General features: G+C 33.8%; 4 protein-coding genes across 5 annotated transcripts; 1 reads left to right on the forward strand and 3 right to left on the reverse strand.

The window, feature by feature from the left end:
- Positions 1-2536: 2536 nt before the first annotated feature.
- Positions 2537-3707, forward strand: LOC108972364. The gene is made up of 2 exons (XM_018938917.1): positions 2537-2733; positions 3563-3707. Exons 1-2 carry the CDS (start codon positions 2537-2539, stop codon positions 3705-3707), a joined length of 342 nt encoding a protein of 113 aa, XP_018794462.1.
- Positions 3708-8029: 4322 nt separating this feature from the next.
- LOC108972392 lies at positions 8030-9818 on the reverse strand. Of its 2 annotated transcripts, XR_001993628.1 has the most exons (6): positions 9727-9818; positions 9189-9641; positions 8914-8982; positions 8772-8834; positions 8338-8706; positions 8030-8267 (listed from the first exon to the last, which is right to left on the reverse strand). XR_001993628.1 is itself a non-coding variant. In XM_018938948.1 (5 exons), the coding sequence occupies exons 2-5, from the start codon at positions 9516-9518 to the stop codon at positions 8452-8454; spliced, it is 717 nt and encodes a 238-aa protein (XP_018794493.1). In that variant the 5' UTR covers positions 9519-9641; positions 9727-9818; the 3' UTR covers positions 8030-8451. The 2 variants fall into 2 exon arrangements, 1 of the variants encoding a protein (XP_018794493.1); XM_018938948.1 differs by having other exon boundaries at positions 8030-8706.
- Positions 9819-11508: 1690 nt separating this feature from the next.
- On the reverse strand, positions 11509-12946 carry LOC108972464 (the record flags this gene model as incomplete). Its single annotated transcript, XM_018939063.1, is given in 4 exon segments — positions 11509-11970; positions 12036-12098; positions 12178-12246; positions 12453-12946. Coding segments are annotated over 4 exon segments (717 nt in total). The 3' UTR covers positions 11509-11715.
- A 1477-nt stretch (positions 12947-14423) lies between these two features.
- On the reverse strand, positions 14424-15878 carry LOC108972463. Its single transcript, XM_018939061.1, has 5 exons — positions 15200-15878; positions 15065-15133; positions 14930-14998; positions 14800-14859; positions 14424-14726 (listed from the first exon to the last, which is right to left on the reverse strand). The coding sequence occupies exons 1-5, from the start codon at positions 15527-15529 to the stop codon at positions 14478-14480; spliced, it is 777 nt and encodes a 258-aa protein (XP_018794606.1). The 5' UTR covers positions 15530-15878; the 3' UTR covers positions 14424-14477.
- Positions 15879-16845: the final 967 nt, after the last annotated feature.

Genomic DNA, 16845 nt, shown 5'->3' on the forward strand with positions numbered 1-16845 from the left:
ACTATCCATTCCCAGTTCAATCGGATCTAAGTAACCGGAACGCACCTAGATTTTTATCCCGTCAGTGACAGTCAACTCGGCACCATGACTCGAAATTGATTCAGGAATACTTTCTACCGCTACAAACACCAACAACAACAACACTGTACAAATGTATGGAAGCGTCCGCTCCCCATATAACGGCACTGTTAAGAAGTACTGAAAGGGCGATAAATCAATAACTTAATACGGCAGAGACATAAAATGTAAAAAAAAACTTCAAGCGATATGACATTAGATAGCTTTATGAAAGACTGGGTAAGGACTGGTCAAATGGACATTCTGCTCACATTCCTATGTAAAAATGCGAAAATCGGCGAAATTGAACTGCAACCACGCCCACTTCCATATAACAGAATTTTAAATTCCAACTGATTCTTTCCCTTCCAGTAAAAAAAAAATCAAGAAACAATGCACAAAAATTGTTCAAATCCAAAAAAACTGCTCAAGTACCGAATATTTGGACCCCGGTATCTATAGTTGCCTTTTGATCAAAAGTCTAAGTAACCGCAATTTGATCAAAAGTCAACTCTTTAACTGAAAAGTGAAAGCACAATTGATTCCAAAGTCGCTAAATTTGTTCGAGCAACAGCGTCGTGTTAATGTCTATGCAAAAATGCTTCCCGACTACTAGCATGTCAGGAAACATATTATTACTGGCGAAGAGTTTTGGATCTACGCTTACGACCCCGAAACAGACGATCAATCGGCCGTATATCGTGGCAAAGGTGAGCCGGAGCCGAAAAAACCACAGCAAAGCAGGTTAAAAATCAATGTTAACTTGACAGTTTCCTTCAATTATTGAGGTGTGGTGCACTCCGTATTGCCTCCGACCCGCCATACTGTTAACAAGAAATAGTGTTTACGTCATTTGCGCGAAGCTATTTGTGATATTTGTAAAAAGACTCCGGGACTGTGGGCCGACAACTCTTAGTTTCTGCAACACGATAATGCATCATCGCATACTGCTTTGATTCTTCGTGAGTTTTTCGCCAAATTTTCAACCAATCTCGGCTGCAGACACCGTATTCGCCTGATTTAGCTCCGTGTGACTTCTGGCTATTCAGCAAACTCAAACGACCGCTCCGTGGAAACAGTCAATTGAAGACATCAAACATGAATCGCCGCGCGCATTGAAGTCTATTCCGAAAATTCACTTTAACAACTGTTTCAACGATTGGAAAAAACGTTCGCATAATGTAGTTCGGTCAAGAGGGATGCCATAGATTTGGAAGAATAAATTAAGAATTTTCAAAATATGAACAAAGCCTTACTATTTTTTGCTTACACGTCGACCCCGCAAAAAATCAGAAAAAAAAACACAACACAACAAAGTTCATCGTATATTTATCCTGACGACAGAACTTAACCTTGCCGAACTCGCGTATACCGAATAAGCTCATGTGGCAAAGCAATATTATATTTGTTTTTGTGTATGTATGTTTGTAAGTCAGTGCGTATATTTTGGTAAATACATACATGTGTATATGCACAACCACTTACTGATGATTGTGCTCCCCATGGCGGTTGAGTTCGTCTCCCGCTCTCACACCACATGAGTATATACATAAGTATGTCTAAGTTTGTTTTTGTTTGGCGAGTGGTTAATTTTTTCGCTCTTCCGCTGAAAGGATGCTTGTTTAGGGTTTCTGTTCCAAAATTTCTGCATTCCTGTTCAAAATTGATAATCATTTGCATAAATATGCCGCGTTACGTATATGTATTTGTTATACGTGTGTGAATATGAGTAAGTATATTTGCATACACCTACACATATGTATACTTACATATGTAAATGTGTATATGCATGTATATACATACAAATGTATTATTCGCTTGTATGGATGTGTATTTAGTCCGCCATAAGTTTTGTTACAAATTCAGGCCGTTATAAAAATAAAACTGTTATACATTTTTATAACCTGAACAGGGTATATTAAGTTTGTCACGAAGTTTGTAATGTAACCCTATAAATTGTATATATAAATGATCAGTATGTCGAGCTGAGTCGATTTAGGCATGTCCGTCTGTCTGATCCGTCATTTTCGAGCTAAATTTTATTCAGCGAGCAGGCTCATTTTTTGGCTCAAGGCTTGAGCTTGTAAATAAGCGAAGCTACCGCATTTAGGACGAAGAGCAATTTGAAGGGATTGAAGAGCTGCTATTTCTTCCAGAAAACAAATGGGTTGGTGATGTTTGTGTGCGGCAGAATCATCGGTTCATATTTCTTCAAAAATGATGACGGTGAGAACCACCGGATGGACCATCGAAATGGTACATCACTTATTAAGGGTGGTCCATTCAGAGGTTCCCTTCTTTTCTAAAGAAAAACATACGAGATTAAAAAATTTCTTTCCATAAAAAGCATCCAAAAAGCATAAGACCATGCATTTCTTCAGAAAAGTTTATACAATAATATTATGTCATAAATTGCATATATTAAATTATATAGTATGTGATTTCCTTTCTTCAAAGCCAATTGATTTAAACCTATAGAATGGAAAATAAAATCGTATTTATTGGACTCATCGTCGCTCTGCTACTAGCGGCGAGCGCAGAGAATGCTAATCCCGAGCTTTATACGGATGATGTGCCATTAACAATATACGTGGATGCCGGGTGGGATATAGACCAATTTCTTACCTTAGCGAAATCAATCGACGGAAAGCAAAGTGTTTTAGAGGATGCACGGGAGTCAAACTCTTTCTCTCAGATTGTACTATGTTTCAGTTGTACTATTGAAATTTGTTAGTGAAATTTTCAGGATTACTCAAAAAGTGTCTAAATTGGGAAGGAAATTAGAAGATTTAATAAACCTGCAGATTAATATTTTGCGCAATGCTTAAATATGTCCAACTTTTACTATAAGATGTACTCTTGAAATTTGTTGTTAATGAAACTTTTAGGTCGTTGGCAGAAGTCAAAGCGATGGTGGAATTGTGGAGTCAAAGGTGAGTCATATTTCCCTTTCAGCTTAAATATGTCCAACTCTTTCTATAAGTTGTATTTGTTGTTAATGAAATTTTCGGGCTGTCGGCGGCAATCAAAGCAACGCAGTAACGGTGGAGGGAGAGACTCTCTAAGTTAGAAACGAAACTAGAAGATTTAAGCAACCGTCAAAAATGTCCCGCGGAGCGTGGTAAGTTCCGATTTGTTTTGCAGACTCATCAGTAAAACACAGTATTTATACACAAATTGATGAAGTTGAAGCTTTAACCATTTAAGTAAAGCCAAGTTTGAATGAAAATGTAATTTTAAATAAACTCTTAATTGGACGTGCTAAAATAAATCTTTAACTCTTAAATAATAACACCTCCACTTTGGCGACTTTTCATCGTATTTATAAGTGTTATCTAATACATTGTTTTTTCGCTGAATTTCTGTGCGTTTTCTGTTATTTCAAGCTTGCGAGAAGATTACAAATGAATGAGTTCGGGTGACTAATATCGGTCGCAAACCGTCGCAAACCGTCTTGCATAAAGTTAATTTTAGCATCTGCTTCACAATTTGTGGAATTCTGCAGAGGCACTTTAATTGACAAACGTTTTGTGTTGACTACAGCAAATTGCTTGCATGCTAACAAATTTACAACAGTGGAGTTTTTCTCCTCTGATCCAACAGTATCTATAAAAGTAAAGATTGTTAAAAAAAATTTAAAATTTTGTTAAACGCATGCAATCTTTTCAGGCAACTCATACACTGGCCTGCAAAAATAACTTTTTAGTTTGGTGCAGCTCTGTGCACATCAGTAGTCGGTATAGTAGATAGGATGAACCACATTCACGCTAGTAGATGTCAGCTCACAGCTCTAGTTTACCTACAATTCTCATTTTAATTTCCTCATATACTATGTTTGCAAGCACTTGCCAGCCACCGCACCGCGCATCACTCATACGCCCTGGCATACACCAAGTAATGTTAGCTTGTATGGTACTGTCCTGCATGAGGTCAGCCGTTTCAAATATTGGCTTCTGGCAATTTATGTGAATAAGCCAATAACACTGGCCTACAAAAAAATTTTTCTTGATTACAAAAGTGTTTAATTACTCGGACTTTATAGAGAGCATTGTTGGTCGAAAATTGATAATTTAATTAATAAGAATAAGAATAAGTAATAAGTGTATACCGTTATACTCAGCATATTTTTAAAAAAGTTATGAGCTGTTATTATTGTTGCATTTTGATGAAAATATAACAAATAGGCCACCATAGCGTATACGCAACTTAACTTAGTTCCCTTAGCATCACACCAATAAACCATCAAATTGACTGGCATTTGTTGTTGTTTTATTCATCTTTACTTAATCATAGACCTCGATCAGATATAAGTCCTGTTTAACCCTTTCGCGGACACGTCGGCATAATCCGATACAACGAATGGCTTAAATTGGACACGTCGGTATATGCCGACATAGAAAAAAATCGTACACTTGTGCTCACATAATTAAGCCAGTGTTACAAAAGCTTTGCAATCACTGTCTGTGTAAAAAAAATTATTAAAAAAGTGAAACGTTTATTGGTTCCATTTAATTTAAAAACGTTTTTTGAAAGTTTTCTAAACAATGGGTAAAAACAAAAGTACAGTTCCATGTGAAAGAAGAGTCATATGGGAATGTTACCAAAAGTTCAAAAATATTGCGAAAGTAGTGGAATATTTAACCTTTTCTAGGGGAAAGGTTAAGAATGCTTTACAATATTTTAAAAAACATAAGACTTTTGAAAATCTGCCCCGTAAAAAACCCAGAAAAACAACTCCTAACGACGACAGGCAGATAGTACGGATGAGCAAGATAGATCCTTTTTTGACCTCGAGTGAAATTAGAGCCCAAATTGAGCAAAATCATGATGTACGGGTATCAGCACAGACAGTCCGACGGAGATTACAGGAAAATTTCTTAAATGGGCGAATTGCACGAAGCAAACCGATCGTTACAAAAAGGAACATCAAACGAAGGCTATCGTTTGCAAGAGAGCACCTGCAAAAGGACTCAAAATTCTGGGATCTAGTGGTAGTGAATCTAAATTTAATGTCTTTGGGAATGACGGTAGACCCTATGCCAGGCGACCACCACTACAAGAACTGAACCCACGGTATACTAAAAAAACTGTCAAACATGGTGGATCATCAGTCATGGTATGGGGGTGTTTTACTTCATGCGGAGTAGGACCACTTGTACAAATTGAGGGCAAAATGACTGGCAGTATGTACAGAGACATTTTAGCCGAACACCTAGATAAAAATTACGTCGATAATTTACCACTAGCATGGATGTTTCAACAGGATAACGACCCACAGCACTGCTCCAGGGTCGTTAAGGACTGGTTTGCGATGAACCGTATCAAGTGTCTTGAGTGGCCTACCCAAAGCCCGGATTTAAACCCTATAGAGAATCTATGGGGGATTATTAAAAGGGCAGTTGCGGCGAGAAAACCGTCAAATAAGGCTACGTTGTGGCAAATTGTAAATGAAGAATGGAGCAAAATTATTCCGGACCAATGTAACACACTAGTCCGTACAATGAACCAACGCTGCAGGGAAGTAATTTTGCAAAGGGATTCCCAACAAGATATTAGTCTAAATAAGGCAAGTTTTTTTGAACAAAACATCGAATTCTTTTATCTGACAGCTTATTTTTGCAGGTGGCTTAATTATATGAGCACGAAAAATACATACCAATGAAGAAGAAAACAGATTTTTGCTTTTACATTAAAATTTACCTTTAAAAAACTATAAGTACAATAAAGTTTAAGTACTTTCTTTTAATTTTGTGAAACTTTTTTTTTCGATTTATCAATAAAATTCAACTTTTATGAATTTGTACACCATAACGTTTATGTGGCTTAATTGTGTGAGCACAAGGTATATAAACACGTCGGACATAGGCGACGTCTACTGCATTGGTTTTATATGTAGTAGCTTATTGTGTGCCATTGCAGAAGTAATCAGATTTAAGTTAGTGTCCCAATCCGATTTTTTTTTTTTTTTTTTGTTAACTATAACGGAAGTTTTCGTGAGTGGGACAAAAACATCACGTAGGTTATAGCCGTATGTGTCATTCTGATAACATCGCGAAAGGGTTAATGCAAATTCATCATCTGATTTAGCTTTAAGATATATAACTAAAGAAAAAATAAAAGCTATGCAGGCAAAACTATAGGCGAAATTGGTCGTTGTTGTAGCAGTGGTTATCTAAGCGAAATTGATTGTTGTTGTTATAGTGACCGAAAACATTCCGGTAGTAACTTCAAGAAATGGTGACGAGTTGCCAGTCCTTGGCCGCCTAACATTCCAGGTCAATTCCAATTACTTAGAGCCGACTGTCGTGGGAACGGGCGGAAATTGGTAAATGGATACATTTCGTGTTTTTTTTTTAATTTTATGAACTGCTTTAGAATTTTTTAGAAATTTGTATGTAATGTCTATGCAGGGCCGGCCCATCTATATAGATGAATTAGGGAATTGCCTAGGGTGCAAGAATTTTAGGGCCGCATTTTGGCTAATATTCTTTACATACTTATACCCTGAACATGTTACTGTAGCCTTAGGTCGCAAAATTTGACATTAGCCTAGGGCGGTAAATTTTCTCGGACCAGCCTTGTACTTTACATCTCAAAACTTACTTAAATACATGTTGTTACGTACAAATTAACATTTTAATAAACCATACAAAAATAAGATGTTAATTCTGAACGAAAAAAGCACGGTATCCTATATTATATCAAGCTTTCTTATTTTGTGCATACGTACAGCCGTTGCCAGCTAATTAGAAACGTCACTTATTTTGAATTAAATGTTGTTATTTTCCAATAAAACACGTATATTTGTTGTAAAATCACTTATTTTATTGAAACGTATGTTAAACTCCAATAGTAAATATGTTGTTTAAAATTCGTTTTTGTTTTGAAGATTTTAACAAAAACATGTGGAATCAACGAATTGAGTGCGACAACTAATTAGAAACGAAAATATTTTATCAACCCAAAATAATGATATTACAAAAACTAGCTTTCAGTCAGTATTTTGTTGGTTATTTCTTTTACTTTAATATTGCTTCATATCGATTCCAAATTTACGTTATGAGACTCTGATAGCGCACCAATGGTGTAGCTTGCCATGCCGTTCTAATTTCATCAGAAAGAACGTCCATATTTGGGATATTTTTGGTGTACATGGCTCTTTTAATATCACCCAGAGATGTTCTATAGGGTTTAAGTCTGGGCTGTACGATTCCCACTCGTAAACATTTATAGAATTTTCATTAAAAAACTTTTGTGTCAACTTAGATATATGCTTTGAATTGTTGTCTACCTTAAACATGACATTTTTTAGAATATCGACGCATTTCTCCTAATTTCAAATTTCATTTATCTTGTGAAGTGGACCAACACATAGGGAGGAGCAAATTATTAGACGGCGAATATACCTTCGACCATCAGCACCTAAGTGATTAATTTTGGTTACATCGTTCCAAACGACATACCTCCGTTGATTTGTTGTCTTAGACCAATTAGAGTTGGCAAAGCCTACGCGTTGTTTCTACGAATTTTAGTCCGAAGTGGGTTCCTGCGTGAAGTTCAGATAAGACCAAACCCCGGGAAATTGTTTTCTTCAATAGTTAGCTATTATATTCATCTTAAATTTCATGTACAATGTCAGTGGAACTCTATTTTTGGGTCTCTTCAAGAGATAGTGTTAATTCTGCGGTATATTTCTGTTGAAGTTTTTCGGTTTTTTTTTTTTGCATGCAATATTGAAAATAGCTTTAAAATTGTGTATATGCTTAAGGACATTCAAAAAAAGTTTTTTGAGCATTTGACGTTATTCGAAATTTCCAGGCCGAGGAAGGTTAAAAATCTAGCTGCGAAGGGTAGGTGTACAGCAGCTGCAGCGTTTCCTCATTAAAAAATTTCATTAATACATTTTGTTATATTTTAAACCACAACTTTGAAACCCACCCTTACCAGAGGTCAATAATATTATTAAGAAAAATTAACACATTAAGAAATTTTAATTCCTTAAACAACTGTTTCTAATTAGTTGTCGCACTTAATACAACTTCTATATCGTAACGCATTTACTATTTGGTAAAAATTAAAAGAGCTTTAACTTCATAACTACAAAACAGAGTGAATTTAGTAGTAAATAGAGTAACACGAACAATGCAAGACTTTTAGGAATTATAAGTGACGGTATATAAAAATTTTTTATCATTATATTCATCAGCCACCTATAATAAAGGGAGCATTACTAATTAGTTGTCAACGGCTGTATGTATGTATATAAGTAGAAATATTTACAATTGCTTTAAAATTATTATTATAGGTGTGGTAATGGCATATTTCTCAAATGCTCTTTAAAAATTCCTTCTTCCGATACGTGGGCGCTACTTTTGTTGTGAAGAAGCCGTACCTTCACATCTTTATACTAGCTACTTTGGTAATCTCTTCGGGTTGGTATATTTCTTGACGTTCTGCCATTTTAGCATTCCTTAGGATAGTAAAAATTTCGAATGTCACATTGTCATATATGTCTTTTGATTTAAGGGATTTAAGTTCACTGCAAAGCATTGCACAAAAAGTATCTTCTTTACTTAAAAGCTTTTCCTCTTCTAATTCGTCTTGTAGTTCATTATCTAAATGTACATCGCTTATATCACGCAGTCTCTTCTGAAATGCAAAATATTTGTAGATAAGTTGAATGGCATATAAATGAGTTATTGAAGAAAACGTACTATAGGAGAAAACTCCGAATGTGATCGCTCCGTCTGAGAATTACTGAATAGTTTGCGCTTTTTCTGAAATTATTGGTAAATAAATACACATWTTTAAAATATATAGATTATCTTCATAATTAACTAAAGCAAATATAATTACCTTTTCATCAATCATATGTCTTACTTTTGAAGAACGCTGTTTTTTCATTTCAGTTAAAGGATCTGCATTCTAAAAAAATATTTTTTTTGTTAAATTTAAAAAACAAAAGAAAACTTGTCAAAATATTTTGTAAATACAATCGTCATAAATTGATAACATTAAAAAATTGCCACTAACTCGGTTGATCTTTAAGAAATTACTATTAACCAAAATAAGTGTCCAAGATATTTTTATTTGGTACATATTTTATACATAAACAAAATGAGAGTACGTACTTGTTCTGTAGGATTAAAAAATCGTAAAATTACGACAGGGTCCAAAAAGGTCATTTCATCATAGTAGAATAAACGGGGCTCATACACAGTTTCTCCCGATTCGGTCCTCTTTCTTTCGACTTTCTTTTTCTCTATAACGTAACTAGTGCGCAAATTTTTTATTTTCTTCTTTACGTCCTCCACTTTTCTTCCGAAGAAAGTAGCGATTTCCCTCCATGCATTTTTTTTCAAGTCCACGTCTTTATATTCACGATTTAGGCAGTTCCATAGGCACTCAGACTCTCTGTACATGGATATCAAGTCGAAAATTTCCGCCTGCCTCCAATCCATTCTCAACCTCTTGGGGTTTTGTATGTACGGCAATCTATTGGCTTTGTGGAGTATTACTTACATATACGCAAATGTCACTAATATACAGTAATATGTTTTCTATTCACTTGTTAAATGCTTAAACTGAGAAATAAACAATTTTTGAATTTATTAGTACGTTGTAATTAAAGCGCACATTTTTCTTTAAATTCTTTATCTTACTATTTACCTTTTTGGTATGATATTAAAATGTTCTTTAAACGTTTTTAGAATGATATACGCATCAAGATAAATTTAGTAAGCGATGTTGGCTGCTACAGCTGATTGTGTCAGAATTGATGACTGTGGTGAAAATAGCATTGAAAAGTGTTGTTAACGCTATTTACGTTGAAATGGTAATCCGATTTTAAAAGTCATAGGCAAAACAGTTATTTCCTGTATCAACGCGTATTAAATAATTATCATTGCGGAAATTGTGATATAAAAGTAAGTTTTTTTTAGATCTAGTTATTATAATGTTCTTTATATTTGAACAGTAACATAATCTAATATAATATCATATGATATACATACATACATTCTCTGGTGACGCCGGTTAAAAATTAGAATGTCTGCAGAGTGGGTGAGAAATCTGCTTCAAAACTGTGTGCGTAAGTTTTCATATGAAATCGCACAATCACCGCAGAGTGGACGCTGGCCAAAGTCGAAGCTGATATATTCAAGGGAAAATGTATGACGGGAATTCTCTTATTCTTCAGACCTTATTAAAAACTCGCTTTAATATATTCAAGTCCAAATTTATGACAATTTTAATTATTTATTGGGAAGTAGTCTTCTTCTTAATTGGCGTAGACACCGCTTATAGCCGAGTTAACAGCGCGCCAGTCGTTTCTTCTTTTGGCTACGTGGCGCCAATTGGATATTCCAAGCGTAGCCAGGTCTTTCTTCACCTGGTCCTCTTCCTCTGCTTCCCCCGGCGGGTACAGCGTCGAATACTTTACATTCGGACAACATGACCTGCCCAGCGTAGCCGCATATAGCGGGAAGGGAGTTATGAGTGATTTATAGAGTTTGGTTTTTGTTCGAGAGAGGACTTTGCTTCTCAATTGCCTACTCGGTCTTTTGCGGTTAAAAGAAGCTGTTACGAACCAGAAACAGAGTAGAACTAAACAGAATAAAATGAAAGTACCCGTCGAATTCAGTGGTGAATCTGGTATCCACTCTGCGGTACTTAAAACCTATCGGCGCTGAATTTCACCGCTTTTATAAAGATTTAAGACGATAAATAAAAATTTTTTGAAAATGTAATATATGCGTTATTTCAGCGCGGGTCAGTGCTTTTCGCTCGGTTTCCGTCAACTTTCACTCTGCTCTGCTTGCGCAATTTCATATGAAAATGTACATTTGCGCTGAGTATAGGCGCTTGTCATATATCAGGAGTTCTTAAATATGTTTTTATTATTTTTTTTTTTCATAAAAAATTGTTGAAAGATGTAACAAAAATACGAAAACGTCACATTTATTCCAAGATTATTATAAAATTCTCTGGTTGGCTATTGCATTCTTTATGCCTCCCCTTACTTACCAAATTCGCAAATTCCTATATACCTCATCTAAATCATAAATATTTCTCATTAGCAAAGAATTAATGAAATAATTCAAACGAACCAGAACAAAATGTGTGTGTGGCAAACGAAGTCTTCGTGTGTGTGTGTGTGTGTGCAGAAGGTAATTTTAAAATCTATTGTAAACCAACGCTGCTTTGGAGAATAATCTATCCCAAGTTTCGTGAAAGCATCTTAAGTAAAAAAAAAAAAAATTATACAAAACTACTACTTTAAGGTCAGTTTGTAAAGCAGCTAAATTCTTTAGTAGTCCGATATCAGCGCTTCCGACAGATGAGTAGCTTCTTGGAAAGAGAAGGGCGTGTGTAAATTTCTAATCAATAAAAACTGCAGAACTAGTTCGCATATAAACAACCGATTAGACAGGCAGATAATACTAAATCGTATCATTTGTATATATATGTACATATGTAATTTATAAGGTTTGCTTGTTGTTAGTTGCGTGTTCACGCACTATAGTTTCTTTAATATTAGACAAATATAATATTCATTTAGAAGATTTTATTTTTGTGGTAGTGCAGAAAACACTTCGCAAATAGTGGCGGAGGTGCAGGATCGACTTAAAAAAGTCACATTCGTTATCAAACGTGTCTTCACATCGTTTTAGTAGCTACTTTAGTAATCTCTTCGGGTTGGTACACGATTTGACGTTCTGCCATTTTCGCATTCCTTAGGATGGTAAAAATTTCAGATGTCACATTGTCATATATGTCTTCCGATTTAACTGATTTAAGTTCACTGCAAAGCATTGCACAAAAAGTATCTTCCTTACTTAGATGCTCTTCCTCTTCTGATTCGTCTTGTAGTTCATTATCTAAATGTACATCACTTATATCACGCAGTCTTTTCTGAAATTCAAAATATTAGTAGATAAGTTGAATGGCATATAAATGAGTTATTGAAGACCACGTACTATAGGAGAAAGCTCCGAATGTGATCGCTCCGTCTGAGAATTACTGAATAGTTTGCGCTTTTTCTGAAATTATTGGTAAATAAATACACATATTTAAAATATATAGATTATCTTCATAATTAWCTAAAGCAAATATAATTACCTTTTCATCAATCATATGTCTTACTTTTGAAGAACGCTGTTTTTTCATTTCAGTTAAAGGATCTGCATTCTAAAAAAATATTTTTTTTGTTAAATTTAAAAAACAAAAGAAAACTTGTCAAAATATTTTGTAAATACAATCGTCATAAATTGATAACATTAAAAAATTGCCACTAACTCGGTTGATCTTTAAGAAATTACTATTAACCAAAATAAGTGTCCAAGATATTTTTATTTGGTACATATTTTATACATAAACAAAATGAGAGTACGTACTTGTTCTGTAGGATTAAAAAATCGTAAAATTACGACAGGGTCCAAAAAGGTCATTTCATCATAGTAGAATAAACGGGGCTCATACACAGTTTCTCCCGATTCGGTCCTCTTTCTTTCGACTTTCTTTTTCTCTATAACGTAACTAGTGCGCAAATTTTTTATTTTCTTCTTTACGTCCTCCACTTTTCTTCCGAAGAAAGTAGCGATTTCCCTCCATGCATTTTTTTTCAAGTCCACGTCTTTATATTCACGATTTAGGCAGTTCCATAGGCACTCAGACTCTCTGTACATGGATATCAAGTCGAAAATTTCCGCCTGCCTCCAATCCATTCTCAACCTCTTGGGGTTTTGTATGTACGGCAATCTATTGGCTTTGTGGAGTATTACTTACATATACGCAAATGTCACTAATATACAGTAATATGTTTTCTATTCACTTGTTAAATGCTTAAACTGAGAAATAAACAATTTTTGAATTTATTAGTACGTTGTAATTAAAGCGCACATTTTTCTTTAAATTCTTTATCTTACTATTTACCTTTTTGGTATGATATTAAAATGTTCTTTAAACGTTTTTAGAATGATATACGCATCAAGATAAATTTAGTAAGCGATGTTGGCTGCTACAGCTGATTGTGTCAGAATTGATGACAGTTCTGTGGTGAATATAACATTTCAAAGTGTTGTAAAAGAAAATTGCGTTAAAAGGACTTTTTGATATCTTTAGGAGGTTTGAAAAAATTCATGAAATTATTTATTAAGTTTTGAACGTGTACTCAAATAGTTAGGACTGGGATTTATTTCAGTTCTACACATTTGTTTTGTATTAAAAGTCCTCTTATTCATACCATAAGAAATGGTTGCAACCAAACAAAAAATAAGTGTTACCATACTTTGTAAACCGAAAAACAAAAAAAAAAAAAACATTATACCATCAATCATGTTTCATTATCGTGTGATGAGTAACGCAAACTCAAAATTTCGTTTCTCTTGACAAATCCTGATTTTGAGTCGACCAGGTTTATTTATATATTATACGCGAAAGAACAGAAGAGGCCTCAGTGTTCTACTGAAGGTATTGGTTAAGTGGTTCTAATTTATTTGAAATACTTATTCATTAAATTGCTTTATTTCCCTATGTTTATCTTGATTACTACTCTGGCTTCTATTCTTTTGAATTGCAATGTAAACTGACATTAAAATTATGACATTACTTTAACTGTTAACAGATGCATTGCTCCTATTTACGGAAATGAAATTAGTATGCAAAATTATTAACCCTTTGCATACCGTTGTCTCCTCTCTCATGGGATATCGTAATTCTAGCATATCACCCATATGTGGTAAAATAGAATACCGTAAAATTACTTAGATGACGTCCTTGACTTGTGGTGTAGTTTGTAATAAACCAATTCAAGCGCGTTTTTCGAATGTCAAGAACGCGCCCAAATACAGCTTCTGTGGACAATAGATTAGGTAATAAAATACATCTTCCAGATGTCGGACGAACAAAACGAGATTGTACAGTATGTTCTGACAGGAAAACAGCTGGTGGCAGGTGACAAACAAAGTTTTATTGTCAAACATGAACTAACCAGCCCGTAATGCATATTGAGAAGTGTTTTAAAATGGTTCATATTCTGTAAAATTATAAACAAAAAAATATTTTTTTTTACAAATAAACATTCCCCGATCTCAACCAACTAACATTAGTTCAATATCATTATAATTCATTATTTAGTTCGAAAATTATAATAAGTTATACGAGGGATTGTAAATGTTTGTTTCTGTTGTAAAGTGGTGCTAATTAGCTGAAAGCCAATGTCCAAAATCGTGCGGAGTGCAAAGGTTTAAACATAATAGATTCAAATTATCTACAGCACTTGCACACCAAATGCGTTTTAAAAGTTCACTTCAACGCTGATATAAATAATATCACAATTCTTAACAAGATAACCGCGTAGCGGAATATTTTGCTTTTTAATATAATTTTTTATTTTAATTCTACACTTTCTTTGTAATGCTTTAGTTTCTGTTAAAACTTTTGCTTTCAATGTCGGTTTGATAATTCCTTTGACGTTCAGCAATCTTTGCGTTTTTCACTGCGGTAAAAATTTCGGATGTTACATTGTCATAGGTCTCTTCGGATTTAAGCAATTTAAGTTCGCTACATAACATAGCACAAAATGTGTCCTCTTTACATGACCTCGTGTGGCTTTTTGTAACCTTTTGGGTCTGCTCTTTCAACACATCATTGACAAGTAGACGTCTTTTCTGAAATCAATATAATGAGACATATTTATATATATAATATATTTAATAACATCATCAAATATTTTAATCTTACGATAGGCTTTGGCTCAATTTGGATCATACTAAGAGAATCATCTGAATCGAGAGGTACTTTCTGTAAATGTACGAATAGTAATTATATTGATGCAAATTTAAGCTTTTACAATGTGTGATAGTAGTCTTACTGTTGTTCTTAACTCTGCGTGAGATGACGCACGATCACTCTCAGCATCACTAGAATCCATACGTTGTCTCTAAAATTTAAATTTATAAGTTGTATTTATAAAAAAATTGCAAGCTCATTACGTTTAAATATGTACCTTTCTATCGCTGAAAGTTGAATCATGTTTCGGTGAACTGCCCTTAGATTCGCCTAACGGGTCGTCGTTCTATAAAGTTAAACATATTAAGTTATTCAATTATAAATAATAATATTGTGAGTATATAAAACATACATTTTCCTGTTCAGAGTATTTCCGTAAGGATACAACAGGAGCTAAAAAATCCATCTGCTGGTAATAATATAAGCGTGGTTCATATGTTGGGATACCATGTTTATTTTTACTGGCCTCTACTTTTTTCCTTTCTGCAGAGTAACAATTGCGTAAATGTTTCATCTTTTTCTTTAATTCATCAACTTCCTTCCCGAAATGTATGGACAGCTCTATCCACGCACTTTTCTTCATATCTGGTTGCTTATAATCTGGACTGAAGCAATTCCATAGACACTCATATTGTCTATATATACTGAGCAATTTAAGAACTTCTGTATGTCGAAAATCCATTTCGAATAAGTGTGTAACTTTTGCTTTCCGGTATTTTAAAATTCAGTTAATCTGCGATAGGAAGTTATAAGATAGGAATATCTCTCTTTACATATTTCAGTGTCAATTATAAATTGTGCGCCAGCTGTACTAGCAACTTTTTCTAGTAGCGTGTTTTAAACAATATAAAACAATTTTATAGTATTCAAATTAACAAATATATTATGAAATTAACACTTTTATACACTTGCGCTTCGTTTATTTAGCTACGATTTGGCTTATCAACAAATTATTAAAAAAGTTCACGAAACATTTGAAGTAAATGCTTTTTATCGCCAACCAAACAACAATAAACTGACAGCTTGCTCGTGGAACGACATTTTGGTTGACTAATATGACGTTTGTACAACCAAGCATAATGCTTCGTCATTTTTCATGCCATGCTAAGCGTGGATCTACATACACCTGCGCTCCTACTATGAAATTCACAATTAACTGAAGCGAAGTTCCTTAGTTTTATATTAACTGTTGATCGCATTTCTTAGAGAATGTGTGAATTGCATAAATCTACAAATAAATTTGAATTTTTTGTTTATGATACATAAAGTATTATTATTTTCTAATATATTAAAAACTATTTCCTCAATTTGACCACCCTGCACTTGGTACGTTAAACTGATTCCAGATATCGTATATGATATACGTTCTCTGTCTATAATATGTTGATGCTTGGTGTATGTCTTGGTTAAATGAGTTTGCGGCAGCGAAATGTAACGAATTTATGTATGAAATTAAAACGAATTTATAGTAAAACAGTAAATTTTGTTCTCATTTTTATTAGCAATATTTTTGATTCCAGTTATTATTTATATATTATACATATGTATATCTATATCTTTATTATTTTTCTGCTTTATTGCTATGGTTAAATAATATTTGATAATGTGTTTATTTGCAACTTACACATGCTTAACTATTTTGTATGTTTACCATTTGATTTACGCTTTCAACTCACTTTCTTTTATTCAAATCAACGCTTGTAAATACAAGTTTCAGTTTTATAGCATATTTTAAAAACTTGTTTTATTTAAGTATATTATGCACAGTACATATGTACATACATTCTAAACGATATTTAGTTTATTTGTCGCAGATTCGCTATTTTGCAATATAACTTTTACGCAGTATGAATGAACTAGCATTATGCGAAACTCATTAAATGAATATTTTCATTTATAAATTTTTCTAAACAGATATTTTTGAAAAACGTTGATTTTATGAGCTTTATTTGTTATAAAATATTTACAAATGTACAAGTTACTTTCTAGACACTAGCT

Source organism: Bactrocera latifrons, unplaced genomic scaffold, assembly GCF_001853355.1.
Source record: "Bactrocera latifrons isolate USDA-ARS-PBARC rearing strain unplaced genomic scaffold, ASM185335v1 scaffold_4, whole genome shotgun sequence".
Classification (NCBI taxonomy): Eukaryota; Metazoa; Arthropoda; class Insecta; order Diptera; family Tephritidae; genus Bactrocera; species Bactrocera latifrons.

What these genes read in the sequence shown, in the direction of transcription:
- LOC108972364 (XM_018938917.1), top strand. Translation starts at nt 2,537, where the DNA reads ATGGAAAATAAAATCGTATTTATTGGACTCATCGTCGCTCTGCTACTA. An exon ending in GTTTTAGAGGATGCACGGGA is followed by an intron (nt 2,734 to 3,562) that starts GTCAAACTCTTT and finishes GGAATTCTGCAG; the next exon opens with AGGCACTTTAATTGACAAAC.
- LOC108972392 (XM_018938948.1), bottom strand. Translation starts at nt 9,518, where the DNA reads ATGGATTGGAGGCAGGCGGAAATTTTCGACTTGATATCCATGTACAGA. An exon ending in TTTTTAATCCTACAGAACAA is followed by an intron (nt 8,983 to 9,188) that starts GTACGTACTCTC and finishes ATATTTTTTTAG; the next exon opens with AATGCAGATCCTTTAACTGA. An exon ending in ATTCGGAGTTTTCTCCTATA is followed by an intron (nt 8,707 to 8,771) that starts GTACGTTTTCTT and finishes TTTGCATTTCAG; the next exon opens with AAGAGACTGCGTGATATAAG.
- LOC108972463 (XM_018939061.1), bottom strand. Translation starts at nt 15,529, where the DNA reads ATGGATTTTCGACATACAGAAGTTCTTAAATTGCTCAGTATATATAGA. An exon ending in AATACTCTGAACAGGAAAAT is followed by an intron (nt 15,134 to 15,199) that starts GTATGTTTTATA and finishes TTAACTTTATAG; the next exon opens with AACGACGACCCGTTAGGCGA. An exon ending in CAACTTTCAGCGATAGAAAG is followed by an intron (nt 14,999 to 15,064) that starts GTACATATTTAA and finishes TTTAAATTTTAG; the next exon opens with AGACAACGTATGGATTCTAG.